The sequence below is a fragment of the Dama dama genome, chromosome 8 (genome assembly GCF_033118175.1).
Source record: "Dama dama isolate Ldn47 chromosome 8, ASM3311817v1, whole genome shotgun sequence".
NCBI lineage: Eukaryota > Metazoa > Chordata > Mammalia > Artiodactyla > Cervidae > Dama > Dama dama.
The window spans coordinates 45,084,265-45,099,614 of record NC_083688.1 but is presented as its reverse complement, the minus strand read 5'-3'; the positions used below and the strand labels follow the sequence as shown (position 1 = coordinate 45,099,614).

The following is a 15,350-nucleotide window of genomic DNA, read 5'->3' as shown; positions in this document are numbered from 1 at the left end:
GATAACAAAATGTGATAAGCAAAATATCCACACAAGGGGATATTACTGAGCCATACAAAAGAATGAAATTCTGATACATGCTACAACACAGATGAACCTTGAAAACATTATCTAAGCGAGAGTAGTCAGACACTAAAGGTCACATATTGTATGGTTCCACCTATATGAAATGTCCAGAATAGGCAAATTCATAGAGACAAGAAATAGATTAGCAGTTGCCAGGCCCTAAGGGGAAATGGGGATGGGGCAGTGATGGTTAATGGGTACAGGGTTTCTTTTCTGGCTGATGACAATGTTCTGGAATTGGTGATGATGGTTGTATAGCCTGTGAATCTACTAAAAGCCACTGAATTATGTACTTTAAAAGAGTGAATTTTATGGTATGTGAATTACATCTCAAAAACAAAACAAAAAAAAAAGCACATATGAAGGGAAAGAGAAAAATGTGGAGAAGATGGAGAAGTTGTGAGAATCACAAGAAATTTATCCCAATGGCCTTTAGTGACAGGAAATCTCAAAGAGGCTGAGCAGCAGCAAGACAGTATCATTGAAAAACCCCATTTCCATTAATGGCAGACAGAAGCACCTGCAGTGACGTATGGACTAGAGGCTGGAGTGTAATACCTTCTCCCCGTCACACTCTCAACTCTTGACTCTTGTCCCAGGGCCAGGTAAGATGGCAAAGCTTCTTCAGTGGCCTCAGACTAAAGACTGAGGTCCTTCTTGCTGTGGTGACACTTAGTTACATTACATCCCTTTAAAGAGCAGATTTCCTCATTTGTACCACAAATCATCATGGAGCACCAACTATGTGCCAGGCACTGCTCTAGTCACCTAAAACATAGCAGTAAATGTAGTCAACAAAGATCCTTGCCCTTGTGAAGATTATAATCTAGTCAAGGGAGACAAACAGAAAACAAGGCATATAATTAAATTATGGCGTGTGAACGAAGGAGACGAGTGTGGAGGGCATATTGAAAGTAGAGCAGGTCAAGGCTGATGGGTGGTGAGGGTGACCTGGGGCAGACTGAGCTGGAGGCATCCGGAGGTGAGGATGGCAAGGGGCTGAGCCAAGCAGGTACCTGGAGGAAGCGAATGTCAGCATTTGTGGGCACAGTGCTACCCCCATGGGGAGTGGCAGGGGGAGGGTGCCTGCCTACCTGTGGACCACCATGGCACCTGCAAGCCTGGAACAGGCCTGGGGAGGGGCAGACATGCAGAGCCTGGAGACCATTGTGAGGACGTGGGCTTTTCATCTGAATGAAGAGAAGTAACCTAAACTGACACATTTAAAGGCTCATCCTGGATAGTATCATGACACAGATCGTATGAGGGTGCATTCTTATGACTCTCAAGGCTTCTCAGTCTTCCCCGAGTTTTCTTTCTTCTGCTTTCTCCTCTTCTCCTGTTGTACCTTCGCCAACCCCTTCTCCAGCCCATCTACAGACACTGGGATTCCCCAGGGAGCCCTGTCTCTCATGCCCTCTTCCTTGTTGGCGCCTTCACACCTGTGGCCTCTCTCACTCAGGGTCCAGCTCTGAAAACCCAACCTGCCTGTCCCTGCCATTTGCAAGTCACACAATCACCTCCAACGGAATCGTTCCCAAACAGATCTCTTCATTGCAGCCATCCACAAGATGCTAAGCCAGAGGCAGGGATGGGGTCAGGGTAGGGGTTGGGGGTGATGCAAGATGCTCTGTTCCCTCCGCCCAAGAGTCCTGTCATGCCCACCTGGGAGAAGTACCTTACATCTTCCCCTCACTCTTTATTCCCATGGCAACTATGTTGTTCCAAGTCACCGTCATTTTCAAGCTGACTATTGCAGTATTCTCCTCAGCTTTGCCCTGCATTCATTTTGCTTCCCTTCCAAACCATTCTGCAGATTAAAGCCAAAGTCCAAAGTTGCATGTAAAAGTGTGGCTACACAGACACATATACACAATATGACCATGTTACATCCTTGCCTGAAACTCTGCCATGGCTGCCTTTTCACCCCACCTGATCCCACCACTGCTCCAGACCCCTAGGGTGGCAAGCCTGCCGTTGGGGACCTGTTGTTCCCTGCCTATCCCTCCAGCAGTATCTCGTGACTCCTCTCTTTTACTACGAGCCTCTCCTGTTCTCTTTTGCACTTGGGAGACTGTCTGTGACCTCCGCCTGGAAGGTGCTATCACCCGTCCTTTTGTCCGTCTGCTACTAAGTAGTGCTTCTCTAATTTTAAAATGCACACCCATAACTTAATGATCTTGTTCATATGCAATCCAGCAAGCCCAGAAGCCGTCAGGGAAGCTGGGAGTAGTACATCCAGAATCAAGCACGAGCAGGAACGGCAGGAACAAGCCAGCTGCAGGGAACCCAGACCACCTAACCCACTGCTGTTGCATCAGCATGTCTCCCAGAAACCCCTGTGGCTACGTGGTGAAGTGAGAGACCCTTTATGACAAGCTGACGGAAAAGGAAGTCTGAGCTTGGTTCGGGAGTGGGTGGGCTCGGGCTGTGCCTGCGAGGTAGATGCGGTGCTGTCTTCACTACGCCCGCATCAGACATGGTGCGGGCAGAGCTTGGCGGTGCACTTGAGCACCCACTTAGCAGGGAGAGCAGACTGCTCGGACTCGTGGGTAGTAGGGGATTGTGTGGCCAGCTGGGTAGAACAGGGAAGGGGAAAGATTGGAGGACTAGGGATGAGAGGCTTAGGAAGGGGTAGAAGGGAATGGGTGCAGCGTGTGGAGGTTTTCATATCACGTGTTCAAAACATGAACCGTCTTCTAAAGAAATCTAAAAATAACAGTGTAGAGAATGTAATCTTTCTTCCATTCACAAACAAAACAAGTTCATCTGACTCCTTAGGATGAGATGTTATACCGGGAATAACTGGCCGAATGTTGTGGAGTTGTACACAAAGCATACCTTTCCTGTGTCTGCGTGAAAGAACGGCCAAACTGATCCCGTGGAGGATGACCAGCAGACAGAGGGCAGCCCTGAGGGTGATTCTGGTCTGCCCTCTGAGTGTGTTCCTCTCAGCAAAGCATGTGACATGGGATCCACTGTTCGTGTCGCATCTGGACCACTCAGAAGCAGCTGGTCTGATAGGACAATAGAACTGCCTAGAGAAGGTCCAAGTGAAACGCCAACTGGGAGGCTTGTGAGGCTAGAGCTGCGTCCTCGTGGGTGCAGCATACTCGAAATTAAAGGGCTATATATGATGTCCCCAGTGGACAATTAACAAACTGACATAAAATATCCGGACATTTATAGCACATTATGTATCCATCGTTTATAATCCTGCATGTGTGCATGCACAGTCATGTCTGAGTCTTTGTGACCCCATGGACTCTAGCCTGCCAGGCTTCTCTGTCCATGGAATTTTCCAGGCGAGAATACTGGAGTGGGCAGCCATTTCCTCCTCCAAGGGATCTTCCCAACCTAGGGATGGAACCCTCATCTCCAGCATTTCCTGCATTGGCAGGTGGGTTCTTTACCTCTAGAGCCACCTGGGACGCCATCATATATAATAATACTCTTCAAATTGATAGAGTCAAAAACCTAATAGGAGAAAATAGTCAAAGGACAGAAGAATCAATACAAATACTAAATGTATAGCAAGACAGAAAAATCTCATAATAGAAGAAATACCTCTTATGGACTGAAATTTCCCCCAGCTATTTGAAAAATGGTGAGTGTGGATAATACTGCAGAGGAAAGATATTGGGAAATTGCCACCCTCTCACACAGGATTCATTTTATTAGTGCACTTTTTGGAAGCCAAGTTAGTTGGACCTAGAAGCATGCATCTCCTTTAACCCAGGAATTCCAGTTCTTAGACTTTATGCAACAAAAACACTTGCTCAAATGTGCAAAGACAAAGCCCAAGATTTTTCATTGCAGCATTATTTGTAACAGCCAAAAGTAGAAAACAATGCAAACTAATAGGACATTTTAATAAATCATGGCAATAAGCTTTACAAGTTAACATTTATTGAGAACTTACTAGGTGCTAGGTGCTGTTCTAAGTACTTTACACATATTAACTGATCGAATCCTCATAGAAATCCCCAGAGAGATACTGCTACTATTTTGTCCATTTTATAAGTGAGGCAACTGAGGCATATAACACCTACATAACTTGAAAAAAAAGCAAATGTTGAAATAATATGAATAATTTTATTTCACTTTCTAGATTCATGTATGTACATATATTTCACATATGCATGTGAAAATTCTATGTGAATACAGAGAAATCTGGTAATAGTCAACTCTGAAAAGTGAAAATTGGAAAGGAGAATTTTCACACTTACTTTATACAATCTTGTGGTTTTGCTTTTTTTAAAAAAAAAAATAAGCATTACATTTATAATTTTAAAATAAGTACATTAACATCTCTGGAATAGGAAATGGAAACCCACTCCATTATTCTTGCCTGGAAAATCCCATGGACAGTGGAGCCTGGCAGACCAAAGTCCATGGCATTACAAAGAGTCAGACTCAACTGGGCTTCATGCACGCACACACATTAACACCTAAGACACACCTTAAGACATTACATCTACATGATTTAGTTGCATTTCGCTGAAGAACAAAGGTTTCTGTTGCTGACTGTAAGAAGATATTTTTCTTCCTGTAGGTCACCCTTATGAGAGAGTCAATTCCTAGGTAGATTGATAACAAGTCTGGGGTCTCTGAGGAGGAGAGAGGGGTCTGGGGCTCTCAAGGAGGAGATAGAGGTCTGGAGTTCTCAAGGAGAAGAAAAGAACCAACATTTTTTCTCCTGCATTCCTTAGTCTTCAGTTCAGTTCAGTCGCTTAGTTGTGTCTGACTCTTTGAGACCCGATGGACTCTTCCCTGTTCATCACCAACTCTCAGTTTGCTCAAACTCATATCCATTGAGATGGTGATGCCATCCAACCATCTCATCTTTTGTCGTCCCCTTCTCCTTCTGCCCTCAATCTTTCCCAGCATCAGGGTCTTTTCCACTGAGTCAGTTCTTTGCATCAGGTGGCCAAATTACTGGAGTTTCAGCTTCAGCATCAGTCCTTCCAATGAACACCTAGGACTGATCTCCTTTAGGATGGACTGGTTGGATCTCCTTGCAGTCCAAGGGACTCTCAAGACTCTTCTCCAACACCACAGTTCAAAAGCATCAACTCTTCGGCCCTCAGCTTTCTTTGCAGTCCAGCTCTCAACACCCATACATGACCACTGGAAAAACCATAGCTTTGACTAGATGGACCTTTGTTGGCAAAGTAATGTCTCTGCTTTTTAATATGCTGTTAGGTTGGTCATAGCTTTTCTTCCAAAGAGCAAGAGTCTTTTAATTTCATGGCTGCAGTCACCATCTGCAGTGATTTTGGAGCCCAGAAAAATAAAGTCAGCCACTGTTTCCCCATCTATTTGCCATGAAGTGATGAGACAGGATGCCATGATCTTAGTTTTCTGAATGTTGAGTTTTAAGCCAACTTCTTCACTCTCCTCTTTCACTTTCATCAAGAGGCTCTTTAGTTCTTCACTTTCTGCCATAAAGGAGGTTTTATCCGCATGTCTGAGGTTACTGATATTTCTCCCGGCAATCCTGATTCCAGCTTGTGCTTCATTCACCCCTTGTGTGCATGGGACCTTCTTCTGAAGGAGGCCCCCATTATTTCCATTACCTCCACCATAGTTTGGTCTCAGGTCAAACAACAGGGAGGGAACATAGCCCTGCCCATCAACAGAAAATTGGATTAAAGATTTACTGAGCATTGCCCTGCCCATCAGAACAAGACCCAGTTTCCCCCATAGTCAGCCTCTCCCATCAGGAGCTCCCATAAGCCTCTTATCCTTATCCATCAAAGGGCAGACAGAATGAAAACCACAATCAGAGAAAACTAATCAAACTGATTAAACCGACCACAGCCTTGTTTAACTCAATGAAACTGTGAGCCATGCTCATGTAGGGCCACCCAAGATAGACGGGTCATGGTGGAGAGTTCTGACAAAACATGGTCCACTGGAGAACAGAATAAGCTTCAGTATTCTTGCCTTGAGAAACCCATGAACAGTATGAAAAAGCAAAAAGATATGATACTGAAAGATCATATCCAGGTCGGTATATGCCCAACATGCTACTGGAGATCAGTGGAGAAATAACTCCAGAAGAATGAAGAGACGGAGCCAAAACAAAAACAATGCCCAGTTGTGGATGTGACTGGTGTTGGAAGTGAAGTCCAATGCTGTAAAGAGCAATATTGAATAGGAACCTAGAATGTTAGGTCCATGAATCAAGGCAAATTGGAAGTGGTCAAACAGGAGATGGCAAGAGTTAACATCGACATTTTAGGAATCAGCGAACTAAATGGAGTGGAACAGGCAAATTCAATTCAGATGACCATTATATCTACTACTGTCGGCAAGAATCCCTTAGAAGAAATGGAGTAGCCATCATGGTCAACAAAGAGTCCAAAATGCAGTACTCATGTGCAAGCTCAAAAACGACAGAATGATCTCTGTTCATTTCCAAGGCAAACCATTCAATATCACGGTAATCCAAATCTATGCCCCAACCAGTAATGCTGAAGAAGCTGAAATTGAATGGTTCTGTGAAGACCTACAAGACCTAGAACTAACACCCAAAAGATATGTCCTTAGTCTTAGTCACATAAAATTTTTTGTTTCTCTTTAAGCCCAAGGCTGATGATTACACAACAAAACAGCTCAGCTTAAACTCTGTACTAAGGATTATATAATAACACTGTGTCCTGCTTGAGGACAGTGTTTCTCCTTTTGAGAACCTTCTGACTAATCCTGTTTTCTTAACATGTATATTATGGGAGTAGGTCTGGTAAGATCTTTCTATGGTTAGTTTTAATCCTGTCATCTTAAAATGTAAATTGTGGGAGCAGGTCTAGTAAGACCTTTACAACCTTGAAACACTCTTTTGATTTATTGTCATAATCAATTAAAAAAGTATATAGCTCCCTTGCTAAGATTAGTGAGGGGGCACTCTCTGCCCGCTTCCAATGTCTGTGTCAGAAGATTTCTCTCTCCCTTTTCACTGTAATAAAACTTCTGTCACACAAGAGCTCTGAGTGGTTGACAGGGTCTCCAGCCCCAAAGCTAATTCATCTTCTTTGGAGATCATGAATCTGACATCTCACCATAAGCTATCACTTATGGCAGGGAGAAGTATGCATTGTGTATGAACTGGAATGAGATGGACATTCGAGATTGGCTTAAGGAGGGGAGCAGGAAACTGAGGGTAGCAGAGGAAGGGGATGATAAGATGGTTGAGAGCACAGGCAGACAGGACTTGATAGGAGGAACACACGCAGACAGCAGGCCAGTATCACCCCTGAGGGCCGCCCTCCATTCAGCTGGTCATCCTCCACGGACCCTCCTCAACCCCCGTCTTTTTTTTTTTTTTCATTTATTTTTATTAGTTGGAGGCTAATTACCTTACAATATTGTAGTGGGTTTTGTCATGCATTGACATGAATCAGCCATAGAGTTACACGTATTCCCCATCCCGATCCCCCACCCCCCCACCTCCCTCTCCACCCGATTCCTCTGGGTCTTCCCAGTGCACCAGGCCCGAGCACTTGTCTCATGCATCCCACCTGGGCTGGTGATCTGTTTCACCATAGATAGTATACATGCTGTTCTTTTGAAATATCCCACCCTCACATTCTCCCACAGAGTTCAAAAGTCTGTTCTGTCTTTCTGTGTCTCTTTTTCTGTTTTGCATATAGGGTTATCGTTACCATCTTTCTAAATTCCATATATATGTGTTAGTATGCTGTAATGTTCTTTATCTTTCTGGCTTACTTCACTCTGTATAATGGGATCCAGTTTCCTCCATCTCATTAGAACTGATTCAAATGAATTCTTTTTAATGGCTGAGTAATATTCCATGGTGTATATGTACCACAGCTTCCTTATCCATTCGTCTGCTGATGGGCATCTAGGTTGCTTCCATGTCCTGGCTAATATAAACAATGCTGCAATGAACATTGGGGTGCACGTGTCTCTTTCAGATCTGGTTTCCTTGGTGTGTATGCCCAGAAGTGGGATTGCTGGGTCATATGGCAGTTCTATTTCCAGTTTTTTAAGAAATCTCCACACTGTTCTCCATAGCGGCTGTACTAGTTTGCATTCCCACCAACAGTGTAAGAGGGTTCCCTTTTCTCCACACCCTCTCCAGCATTTATTGCTTGTAGACTTTTGGATAGCAGCCATCCTGACTGGCGTGTAATGGTACCTCATTGTGGTTTTGATTTGCATTTCTCTGCTAATGAGTGATGTTGAGCATCTTTTCATGTGTTTGTTAGCCATCTGTATATCTTCTTTGGAGAAATGTCTGTTTAGTTCTTTGGCCCATTTTTTGATTGTCAACCCCTGTCTTAGATGGACACCACAGCAGGGCCTTTCTGTGTAACTCCACAACATTCAGCCAATTATTCTGGTGTAATGTTTCATTCTAAGGAGTCAGATGAATGTGTTTTCCTTGTGAATGGAAGGAAAGTAAGTTTATCACATTGGAGCTTCTAAATTTATGAAGAGAAAGGAGCTATGGTAGAAGGAAGGTATTAGGTTTAGGTGACCCTCATGTGAACAGGTGATTGACTCAATGAGCATGATAAACCTTGATCTCTCTGTAGTTCTCTTGGATACAAGTAGGTGGAACCTACTTGTAAAATGTTTTGGGTTGGCCAAAAATTTGTTCAAGTTTTCCATACTATGGTATAGAAAAACCCAAGTGAACTGTTTGGCCAACCTAATATTAGGCTTATTAGATGAAAAGCACTTGGTTATATCGAGTTCTTATGACTACATTTGGTAACTGTGCAGGTGTTCATCCAAGTGTTAGGCATCAGTTTCTCCTTATGACAATCTTCTGTGTCTCTCTCTTCCTCCCCACTTCCTCCCTCCCCTCTGTCTCCTTAAACCACCCCACTGCCACTCTCAAACACACACAAATTAACAGTGTAAAATCTTCAGATCATTTACAACTAACTAAACTTTTGACGAGCAGGACTAGAAGAGAAGTCATCTTGGAAAGCTACGATTAATTCTACAGTTAGTTTCGTTGACTAAAAAAAGATGCACAACTTGAGAGTTGCAAGTTAAGTTTTATTTGGGGCAAAATGAAGACTGCAGCCTGGGAGGCAGCATCTCAGATAGCCCTGAGGGACTGCTCCAAAGAGGCAGTGGGGGAAGGTCAATATATAAGGTGTTGGTGAAGGGGGAGTTCAATACCATGAAGCACTCATTTTTTTTTTTTAAGCACTCATTTTACAAAAGGTTTTTTGTTAGTCATGAGGATCTAATGTCACTATGAAGGGATTTAGTGCTTCTTTAAATATGAAGGGATGCAAAGATTGAAATCATAAAAACATCCAACTATCTAAAGACCTGCCCCACCAGATTCCCTGGAGCACAGGGTGCCTCACTCCACCCTGAACTCCCTCAGAGGTTGTTGAAGGTCAAAAGCTATGGCAGCATGGGGTACAATCTCCATAGAAAGTGAAGTTGCATAGTAGTGTCTGACTCTTTGTGACCCCATGGACTGTAACCTATCATGCTCCTCTGACCATGGGGTTTTCCAGGCAAGAATTCTGGAGTGGGTTGCCATTTCCTTCTCCAGGGGATCTTCCCTACCCAGGGATCGAACCCGGGTCTCCTGCACTGCAGGCAGACACTTTCCCATCTGAACCACCAGGAAGTCACAAATCTTCATAGAAGCATATGGCAAAAGGCCTTGCTGTTCAGTCTTTGGCAATGCTCTTGGTAAGTGCCAATTTGTAGTTGACAGTTTACATTTCAGTCTGTAATTTCTTTCAGTTCAGTTCAGTCGCTCAGTCGTGTCCAACTCATTGTGACCCCATGAACCGCAGCACGCCAGGCCTCCCTGTCCATCACTAACTCCCAGAGTTCACCCAAACTCATGTCCATTGAGTCGGTGATGCCATCCAGCCATCTCATCCTCTGTCGTCCCCTTCTCCTCCTGCCTTCAATCTCTCCCAGCATCAGGGTCTTTTCAAATTAGTCAGCTCTCCGCATCAGGTGGCCAAAGTATTGGAGTTTCGGCTTCAACATCAGTCCTTCCAATGAACACCCAGGACTGATTTCCTTTAGAATGGACTGGTTGGATCTCCTTGCAGTCCAAGGGACTCTCAAGAGTCTTCTCCAACACCACAGTTCAAAAGCATCAAATCTTCAGCACTCAGCTTTTTTTATAGTCCAACTCTCACATCCATACATGACCACTGGAAAAACCATAACCTTGACTAGACAGACTTCTGTTGACAAACTGATGTCTCTGCTTTTTTTTTTTTTACATAGTGAAAACTTTTATATTTGGAATTAGCCAGCTGGACTCAGTTTAGATGATCCCAATTTTGTTGGCAACATCCAAAGCATCATAGTCAGGAGCCAGTCGAACATATGCCTTCTTCTCTCCATCAGGCCTGATCAGAGTATTGACCTTAGCCACATCAATGTCATAGAGCTTCTTCACAGCCTGTTTAATTTGGTGCTTGTTGGCCTTGACATCCACAATGAATACCAGTGTGTTGTTGTCTTCTATTTTCTTCATGGCTGACTCGGTGGTGAGGGGGAATTTGATGATGGCATAGTGGTCAAGTTTGTTTCTCCTGGGGGCGCTCTTCCGAGGATATTTGGGCTGCCTCCTGAGCCGCAGTGTTTTGGGCCGCCGGAAGGTGGGTGACGTCCAGATCTTCTTTTTCTTGTGGCTGTGGACACCTTTCAACACTGCTTTCTTGGCCTTCAAAGCCTTTGCTTTGGCTTCAGCTTTAGGAGGGGCAGGGGCTTCCTTCTTCGCCTTCGGCGCCATCTTCATGAAAAGGCTGTCTCTGCTTTTTAATATGCTGTCTGGGTTGGAAATAACTTTCCTTCCAAGGAGTAAGTCTTTTAATTTCATGGCTGCAGTCAACATCTGCAGTGATTTTGGAGCCCAGAAAAATAAAGTCAGCCACTTTTTCCACTGTTTCCCCTTCTATTTCCCATGAAGTGATGGGACCGGATGCCATGATCTTAGTTTTCTGAATGTTGAGCTTGAAGCCAACTTCTTCACTCTCCTCTTTCACTTTCATCAAGAGGCTCTTTAGTTCCTTTTCGCTTTCTGCCATAAGGGTGGTGTCTTCTGCATATCTGAGGTTACTGATATTTCTCCCAGCAATCTTGATTCCAGCTTGTGTTTCATAGTCCAGCATTTTGCATTATGTACTCTGCATATAAGTTAAACAAGCAGGGTGACAATATACAACCTTGGCGTTCTCCTTTCCCAATTTGGAATCAATCTGCTGTTCCATGTCCGGTTTTAACTGTTGCTTCTTGACCTGCATACAGATTTCTCAGGAGGCAGGTCAGGTGGTCTGACAGTCCTATCTCTTTAAGAATTTTCCACAGTTTGTTGTGACCCACACAGCCTAAGGCTTTGGTGTAGTCAATAAAGCAGAAGTAGATCTTTTTCTGGAACTCTCTTGCTTTTTCGATGATCCAACAGATATTGACAATATCCCTTTATCTTGGGATATCTATTCTTTATGCTGAGCCACCAGTAGCCTCTGGAATATCTGGTTTTCTTTCATTAATAATCTCTTGATATTCAGACTACCTGTCCTCTTTTGCAAAACTTCTATATAACCTGGCTCCTCCCTTCAGCTCTTTGGAGTAGTTCCCTCAGGTTATTTGAGATGACCTCTCCCGGGCTTGAAGTCCTAAAAATTTGCTCCAAATAAAACATAACTCTCAGAGGACTATAGTCCACTGGATTGCAAAAGGATCAGACACAACTTAGCGACTATACAACAATAACTTAACTTTTAGGCTGTGAATATTTTTTACATCTACAGCCATGTTCCTTCTCCTAAGGTGGTGGCAAGCCTTCTAGAATCTCCTGACCAATAGGGAGTGGTAGGAGTTGTGCAAATGTCTTCCTGTGGGTGTCCTATAGGACATAATTATGTCCTATAGGACATAATCCTATATGTCCCCTGCTGCCAAGGTCTTATTTTCTTGAACTTTTCAAATATGAGTGAAGAACAAAGAAAGAATATGGTTTGTAGGTAGCGATGAGAGTTAAAACCCTTTTATTCGACTCTGTGAACTCAAGAATTTTAAAAGTGTATATTCAATATTTCATAATCTTTTATTATTTTCCTGAAACCAGTGTTGTTTTCAAATGCAAATCCTTCTTGGTTAGTCTCTCAAAGGCAAATATGTGTCTTGCCAAAATAAAGCCAAACACAATACAGTGTTACATAATTTCATAATTGCCAACAGTGATGTTTGATCAACTCAGGCAAACAAGATCCACAAACATATTCTTTTTATTCAGAAACAATGAGCTACAGGGAAACTGCCTCAATCTTTACAATCATTTTCTCTGCTGTGGTCACTGAAAGTACTCCAGACCCTGAAGTAAACATATTATTCTACCTGAGGGGGGAAAAAAACTGTATCATTTTGTTTGTTTGAGAAATCAAAGCAAATATGAAAGTGAAAACTTTGCAGTCTCTTTTGCATTTATGTAACTGAACAGGATCCTATGGGGCCTTCCAGGGACAGGCCTTCCTCCATAGTCGCTGCTTTAGCTCCTCTCTGAAGATAGATAATAGTATTTGATGCAAATTTTCTGAGTTACTTTGCAGATGTGAACCCCCCCCCCGCCCCCCACCCCCCCGCCACAAATGGAAGAACTACTTGATAACTATGAGCTCATAGCCCCAGGCCTCCTGGCACTTAAGGACTGATAATGTTAACCCCTGTGACACCACCCTGCTGCCCCACCGTCGGCCAATCAGAGAACTGTGCCCACACCGATCACAGACCCTGTGACTGCCCCCTCACCTGCCTTTAAAAATGCTTTGCTGAATCCCTTTGAGGAGCTCAAGTCTTTTCAGGGCATCTCCTTACATGATGACGGTGGTTTAGTTGCTCAGTCACGTCTGACTCTTTATGACCCCATGGACTGCAGCACGCCAGGTTTCCCCATCCTTCACCATCTCCCGGACCTTGCTCAAACTCATGTCGGTTGAGTCAGTGATGCCATCCAACCATCTCATCCTCTGTCTGAAGTGGGTGGCCATTTCCTTGTCCAGGGGATTTTCCTAATCCAGGGATCGAACCCAGGTCTCCTGCCTTACAGGCAGTCCCCAACATTGCAGGCAGATTCTGATGGTTCAGTTTGACTTCACTGTGTGTTGGGTGCATGAACTTGCATTAACAGTTATGTTTCTTCCTATCATGCTTCATTACAAAACATTTACATCATAGATAGTATTAAGGTAAGTGGCTTGTCTAACAAATGGAATGGTATAAGACAATGCTTCCTAAATTTGAGCAAGGATAATGACCTAGAGATACTGTTTAAAACATGAAATTTTTGAACTCCACTCCCAGACACCTGATTCACTCTGAGAAACTTATGTTTATAGGGACCCTCAAGCCTCTTGGTCAGTATCACATGTAGCTGAGGGCCCTTGGTCTCCAGGGCCAGCCTCCTGGCCAACTGTGAGCACGTGATCACTGCCTACACAGGCCCTCTTTGAAACTGAGAGTTGACCGGTGCAAGCCCTGGAGAGCCGGAGATAGCCTCAATTCACCAAAGAAGAGCCCCAAATTGTGGCTGACAGTCAGCCTTCTTGGAGGTTCTGATTCCTAAACTTCAATCACAATGTACAGACAGGCGCCCCCTGTAGACCGGTTCTGGGGCAGATTTGGAGACCAAAAAAACACATCTGTGCCTGCAACCAGGCAAGAAATGAAAGACACCATCCAGAGAAGGGCCCTGGAAGACATAGGGCTCTGTTTAAATACAAAAAAAAAACCTTTTTTTAATGTGAAAATTGTCCTTGGAAATGTAATGGGCAGTAGTACCTTGTTTGTGTGCATTCTTGCCATTTTGACATTTTCACATTCATATAACTGGATAAAGGTGTCATGACAGCATTGGGGTGTGTCCCACATCTACCCAGAAAATCAGCTCTAGTTCACTACATCCTTTCTGCTCATTCCATCATCAGTTTATGAATGAAGTGAAAGTTCAGGCATTTGGTAAAGAACAGCTATAGATTTCTTTCTTTCTTTCTTTCTTTCTTTTTTTTGTCAGTCAGGTACCCAAAGTTGTCTTATTCTCTTCAAGTTATCATATGTTTCCTTGTTTAAAAGAAGTGATCTTGGGAGGCTCTAATTATATTTGAAAATCTCCATTTTACGTGATTTGTGTGTCTTTTAGATACTTCACCCTTTCCCGACTTTGTGTGAATTAAAGTAAAAGAAAGACTCCAGGAGAGGTCGAAAAACTTCTCTTCCCTCTTCTTAATAACCCTCCGGCAGACAGGTGACCATGGTCAGGGTCAAACTCAAGTTTTCTCCTTCTCCTCTTGAGAGGGACAATGAAGTTCATGTGCATTCAGCAGACTGAACATTTAGAGGAATGCACAATTATCCTCATTATTCATCCAACCAATATTTATCAAGCTTCCCCCATCCTAGGCACTGCCCTCACGGAGTTTACAGCCTGACTTGGCGCCAAGGTGGTCTCTTTTTAACTTCTTCTTCATATCCTCTGGGTCTTTATAAGATCACAGATAACCAGAGATTATTTGAAGGGTAATGAGTTTATTCAAACAGTCGTAACAACTGACAAACTGAACGGAACTTGGGAATAAATAGAGGTCATTTCAACTCCAGAAATATTTTCCAGCAAGATAGTTTGGAGGGGGAGACGGCTTTTTTAGTTCCAAGTAATAGAATATTTAGGTCATTATAGTCAAGTTCAGAATGACTTACATGATGTCCCAACTTTCATACATGCTCAACTAATTATATGAATATATTAAAGTAATTACTATTATAATCACCCAAACACATTTTCCCTCTTCTCTTTTGGAAAACTCTGCTTTCACTGTGCCAATTCTTCTCAGCCTCACCGTGCAAACTCTCAAGTCACTTCCCCACCACCACCCACGTGGTATCCATCTGCTCTGTCGATGGGGCTGCTGCCACCACCTTAAAAGTCACCGCAAGCACCAAAGCCAGGATTGATCTAGTTCAGGGAAGAGCGGATGTTAATGAATAAATGGAATAAATATGGACTTAGGTGCCTCCCTTAGCTGTGTGGGCCATGGCTTAGAGTTTTAGAGGACAAATATGGCAGGTCAAAGTCTCTGTGCCTTTCGTAGAAAGAAATGTTAACATTCTATTAATTTCTTTTTTCTTCTGTGGCTTTCTTCATTACTATTTGGAACTTATTACACTTCCACAAAAATGAGAGGGAAGATGGTCCAGAGCAGTGATGCCCTGTCTGAGTCACTTCAGACCATCTAATTGCCTCACAGAGGAATCCTTCCTCC

General features: G+C 43.5%; 1 protein-coding gene across 1 annotated transcript; it reads right to left on the bottom strand.

The window, feature by feature from the left end:
• Positions 1-10,292: 10,292 nt before the first annotated feature.
• LOC133060475 (large ribosomal subunit protein uL23-like) lies at positions 10,293-10,840 on the bottom strand. The gene has a single exon (XM_061147951.1). It carries the CDS (start codon positions 10,829-10,831, stop codon positions 10,355-10,357), a length of 477 nt encoding a protein of 158 aa, XP_061003934.1. The 5' UTR covers positions 10,832-10,840; the 3' UTR covers positions 10,293-10,354.
• Between the last annotated feature and the right edge of the window lie 4,510 nt (positions 10,841-15,350).